Source organism: Lepeophtheirus salmonis, chromosome 5 (genome assembly GCF_016086655.4).
Source record: "Lepeophtheirus salmonis chromosome 5, UVic_Lsal_1.4, whole genome shotgun sequence".
Classification (NCBI taxonomy): Eukaryota; Metazoa; Arthropoda; class Copepoda; order Siphonostomatoida; family Caligidae; genus Lepeophtheirus; species Lepeophtheirus salmonis.
Window position 1 is genome coordinate 16,543,496 of NC_052135.2, and position 5,572 is coordinate 16,549,067.

Below are 5,572 nucleotides of genomic sequence, written 5' to 3' on the forward strand. Positions count from 1 at the left end.
GTAATTAAAGTTTTTTAATACAATTTAAATTAAACGATATAATTGATGTTAAGAAGGAGTGAATATTAAAACCACATAAACTACTTACACCAGTTAAGGTATTGGTATTAGTATAGAATGTATTTATGCTTAAAGACAAATTTAAAATCGCAACTTTATGTTATTAGAAAAAAAAAATTCAGATATTATATCTTTTTCCGTCTATTTTTTCAATGTAGCACAAAACATTAAGAAGTGAGAACCACCTTTAAATATTACTTAAAGTCAAACATATTTTTCATAGCCAAGTTTAGTTATAAAGGAACAGAATTGAAGGGTGAGGCATGGAAAAGTAAGCAATTGAGTTTTAAGAGTAACCCTAATGTACTTATATAATTATTCACTGTTATAGAAGCAGCATAGGAAATATCAAAGGCTAAATAACTATTATTACTACAGTCATAACTTCTTCATTTATAAGCGAACAAAAGAATAAAAATGCATGACATATATCTTTAAAACCTTTTTTGCGGACGACGACTAAATTGCACTGTCATAATTGTGTTACTTTTTTTAAAGTCCCCCCCCCCTCTCCTTCTACGTCTCTCTTTCTTAACGCCCATTAAGAACAATCTTAAGAGTTGTGTTTTTCTTCTTCTTATTCAACACCCACTATTATGAAAATTATTTTATGACGTATTTTAAATTATCAAGTACCTTTACAACAACAAGTACAAAGAATAATATTTTCATTGAAATAAAAGTATTTATAATAACAATGGCCATATGTAGTAGCTATAAAAACAGGTAAATTTTAACACTTTAGTTCTCCCTACATAGTACATTGTTGGTACATGCTAGTGTAGAGTTTGGGTCCGAACATCTTAGACTGGTCTGAGATAGCTATGATTTTTAGAGGATGGAATTTGGTTTCAATCAAAAAATCGGTCTGGATCGATCTGATTTAAAATTTGGTCCGGATCTATTCTCTAAATGAGTAATTGATGATGTAAAGTGTGTTTGAATGTTGTGAACCTTGGCTCAATAATGTCATATGAACTTAGATGTGTTGCATTAATGATATATGTACAACACGTAAATCAGGATAAGGGAGAAAATCGGTTAATCTTATCTAGTGGTATACATTTTATTATTTTAATCCCGAATTACATTGGTGATAAATCACGGAGGAGGAAAACAAGACTTTTTATTTTTGAGCAGAATAAGCAGAGAAGATTCTAAATTTTCTACCGTACAACCAAAATTGGGCCAAAGTGTTATTCTTATTTGATGAAACAAATTACACCGTCAAGACATCCAGACAATGTTTCAGCTTCAGTGAAACATGTTTTCAGAACACAAAATCCAGCTGGAACCATAGTCTTGAGCATTATAGAGTCTGCCCTAACATTTTCCCAGAGAAAAAGTAGCGGCTCATTGCAGATATCCAAAATCGAACATCTGGATAAGGAAGTGCTATATATATTTTTTTTTTTTTTTTTTTTAAGTTAAGAGTTATATCAATATAATAGAATTGTACAATAAATGCATAAGATAAAGAGCGCGACCACACAATGGGGTATATGCGCAACAACAGTAAATGTTAGTTCCTATATACATAATTATTTTAAATTATAATTTTCTTCAAAAATTGATTTCATTTTTTTACATTTCATTAATCTTAAAAAACGAAGTACTTCATCCTTTTCTTGAGAGGCTTAATATCTTTCGTATACGATAGTGATGGGCATCTATTGATAAGGTGATCTGCAGTCTGTAGTTCTTCCATGCAGACATTGCACGTTGCACTTGTTGATTTCCATTTACTTAAATGTGCGAGAAAGGGCCCATGGCCGGTGTACACTTGAACTATAAGTTTCATGTTTCCACGTTCATATTTGAGACTCTTATCTTGGGGCATTGCTAACATCAAGTGGGTGTGTTTCACACTTTGGTCTCTTCTGTATCTTTTACACCAGGCAACATAGAAGAAGCCGTTTATTTTTTTCTTTATATAACTTGGTGATACTCCCACCAATTTCGTATTTTGACTCTTCACGCCTCTCTTTGCTAGATAATCTGCGAATTCGTTTCCTGTGATATCACAATGGCCCTTGCACCAATCTAAATAAATATTTTTCGTTTTCTTTCCTTCATATAGAATTTTTTGACATTTTTGGACTTCGCCACTCTTGGTAAATGGGTTAAGGATGGCAGCAATAGTTGATTGGGAATCAGATCGTATTATAACATCTCCTGATGGTTTTTCCATTCGAGTAAGCGCTTCTACTGATCGTGCAATAGCAAAGACCTCCGCTTGGAGGACAGTGGCTTCTTTATTTAATGATTCATTGGATTGATGAAGTGACGTATCACCTGGAGTAATTGCCCATCCGGTACCAGTATTGGCTTCTTCATCTTTTGATCTATCTGTTTATATAATAATGTCAGGCCCGTTTACTTCTTGGTTCTTTATCCATGTACGACTACCTTTGATGTAATCACTGGATTGATTTAATTGTAGTTCAGTGATTATTTTATCGCTGGAGAAGGGATGTCCACGACGTGTAGGAAGGTTACCAATTCCATCCCATGTATCTACAAGGAAGTGTCTTGTTCTCCATCTGGACTTCGTTGCTTGAGATTGAAGAAACAGGTCTAGGGGAATTATACCTAAGACGGATTCCATTTCCTGCTGTCGGCGTTGATCGAAGTGTTTGTGTCATTGCCAGAAGTACTTTTCTTTGAATTTTGTTCAGTATCTTAATGGCGCTTTTCTTTGTGGTAATTGAATGTCCCCGTATGAGGCATCCATAGGAGATAATTGCCCTGACCATTGCTTCGTACAGCCAGAGAACTTTTTCGGAGGCTAAGCCCCATTTTTGTCCTATGACTGCCTTTACCATGTTCCATATACGAGACACCTTGGCAGCTTTTTCTTTAAGGTGTTCCATCCAAGTAAGACCTTTATCAAAAACAACCCCCAAGTATTTCATTTGTGTTGAAAATTCAATTTCTTTACCACCCATTTCTAATCGTGGAAAGTATTTTGATCTTAATTTATATGCTTTTGAGAAGACGATTGCACTAGACTTTGCTGGGTTAAAAATCAGACCATTCATTTTGCCCCACCTCAGAACCTCATTCATTACTTCTTGCATTTTGTTGACAAGGGGCAGAGGATGTTTTCCACTTATTAACAAAACAACATCGTCGGCATAACCCACTGCCCTAACCGGTCCACTAAGGAATTTCGTCAGCACTCCCGCCCATGACGATGTTCCATATCAATGGTGAAAGAACTACCCCTTGGGGACTTCCACGCTTTGGAGTGATACAACCTTTTTCACCTTTCAACTCAGCTGTCTATGTTGAAAGGCCTCTTGTGTACGCATGCTGAGAGTGAAACACTGGGATTGTTTCTTCAATATTCCACTGCACGATTCTTTCAAGTCCTTTGAAGAATAAATTTGATAATGCAATTGGTCTAAAGGACTTAGCTGAACTGTAGTCATCCTTTCCAGGGTTGGGTAAAAATATTACTTTCATTTCTCGCCAATTTTTTGGGGTGTATCCAGTACTGAGAACAACTTGATACAGTTTTGAGATATACTCGACTATATTGTCCCCAAGCTGTTGTAGTACGATTGGTTTTAAACCATCTGGTCCCGAAGTTTTGTAAGGGTCAAAGGAGTTAAATGACTCTCTCACCCTATTAGTGTCTACAAAGTCAATATCAAAGTTTGTGACCTGCAACGGTGCCTCAGGGACTCTATCTATTGAACAGTCAGGGAAGTGAGTCTCCATCAGTAATTTCAATGATTCATTGGGTGACTGTGTATAACCCCGATCCTTTCTAGGGAGACCAATATAATTTAAAATAGAGTTTTGACTTTGGATGAGCTTAGCGATGTCTTTGGGACTTTCCACTTTGGTGCAGAAATTTCTCCATGACTATTTTTGCTCCTTCCTGAGAGCTGCTCGATATTCATTTCTTGTGTTAAGGTATTCTTCTCTACGTGAGCTATAATTACGCTTTGGCTCGAGTTTGTTAAGTTTGTACCTTTGGGTGGCATGATGTTTTGTCCACCATGGTACCAACTTTGCTTTCATGTTCTCCGTACAGGACAAGCAAAATCAAGCGCTTTTTCTATTATTTTGATCATGCTGTACATTGGTCAATTGTATTCACATTGGGGAGTATTTCAGGTAAAAAGAGTTTAAAGGTATCCCAGCAGGCTCTCTTGAGATTTCTTGATCGATCAGTAATGGTTTGCCCCCAAAATTAAAAACCAAGTACCGATGGTCCGACATTGAAGGCCTAAGATCTACATGCCATCCTATGACCTCAATTTTTTTGAAGGCATAATGATTCACTAAAGTGATGTCTATGGTCGAACTGCCTCGTTGAGTAACAAATGTTGGTTCATTTCCCTCATTTACGACAACAAGAGTATTTTCATCTATAATATTCTCAAGAGTTTCTCCCCTTGTGTCGGTATATTTTCTATCCCACAGATGGTTATGTGTGTTAGAGTCCATGGTTAGGAGAAGTGGTTTTTGCTTACATTCACAATGATTAATGAGAGTTAACAATGTTTCTTCCTCAATAGACAGCAACCGATCAAGATAGGCCACACATATATACGTAATTGAATCATAAATATTTAGACATACGGTACAAACATCTTTGTTAGAAAATTCGGGGACAAACCACACATTCAATTTATCAGATGTTCTTATGCATGCCCTTGGATGTATTCTAGGTTTACTGTGAATTGTGTATCCACTTAATTTGAGACTTTTTGATGACCCTTTGATGATATAAGGTTCAGTTATCATGGTTATCTGAGATGTTCTCAGTTTGAGACCAGCATTTGCTGCTTTTGAGTGCTGTGTGTTGATGTATGAACAACTTATCTTATAATCGTCTGTAGGTTCCATCACGGTTCTGAAGAACTGAGTACCCTATTTCTCTTCTTTTGTTCTTCTTCGGAACTCTCAAATCCTCTTTTAGGATTCTTTCCTAACTTTATATTGGGACACGTTTTCCTCGGAAGATCCGATCCCTTTCTCAATACCATCTTCCAATCTTCTCTGAGGGCTCGTTCTTCAGCACTAGAATTATTTATGTCAAGGATTGCCCCTGATTGTTCTTCACTTGTCTTCACAATGATGGCGTATTCTCCGTTTCTTCCTCTTCCAGACATTGATCAATCTTATTGAGCTTAGTGGTAGATTCATCAGCTTGTACATGTTCTACAACTGGAAGTGCTATCATGTGGCAAAAAATGGTTCTGGGACAACTTTCAAAACGGCACTCCGTGTCATTATACCGCTAAGACCCAGGCCTTCCTGAGTGACAACTTTCTGTGCTTTTGGGACCTCAATATGTGGCTACCCTCCTCTCCAGACACGAACACTTTGGACTAATCAATATAGGGGCGTCTAGAGGAAAGGGTGTGTGCCACTCCTCAAAAGAGTGCCAAGTCTCTAGAGGCTTCCATCAATAAGGAATCCACCAAACTTGACTATGAAAACATAGTCTGCATGGGACTTAGGCCTCGTATTGAGGCAATTATTAAAGCTGAGG

General features: G+C 36.9%; 2 protein-coding genes across 2 annotated transcripts; both read right to left on the reverse strand.

Moving 5' to 3' along the window:
• Positions 1-1,660: 1,660 nt before the first annotated feature.
• Positions 1,661-3,008, reverse strand: LOC121117563 (uncharacterized). The gene is made up of 4 exons (XM_040712018.1): positions 2,660-3,008; positions 2,470-2,616; positions 2,170-2,409; positions 1,661-2,103 (listed from the first exon to the last, which is right to left on the reverse strand). The coding sequence occupies exons 1-4, from the start codon at positions 3,006-3,008 to the stop codon at positions 1,661-1,663; spliced, it is 1,179 nt and encodes a 392-aa protein (XP_040567952.1).
• A 337-nt stretch (positions 3,009-3,345) lies between these two features.
• Positions 3,346-5,189, reverse strand: LOC139905567 (uncharacterized). The gene is made up of 3 exons (XM_071888965.1): positions 4,947-5,189; positions 4,280-4,872; positions 3,346-3,835 (listed from the first exon to the last, which is right to left on the reverse strand). Exons 1-3 carry the CDS (start codon positions 5,187-5,189, stop codon positions 3,346-3,348), a joined length of 1,326 nt encoding a protein of 441 aa, XP_071745066.1.
• Positions 5,190-5,572: the final 383 nt, after the last annotated feature.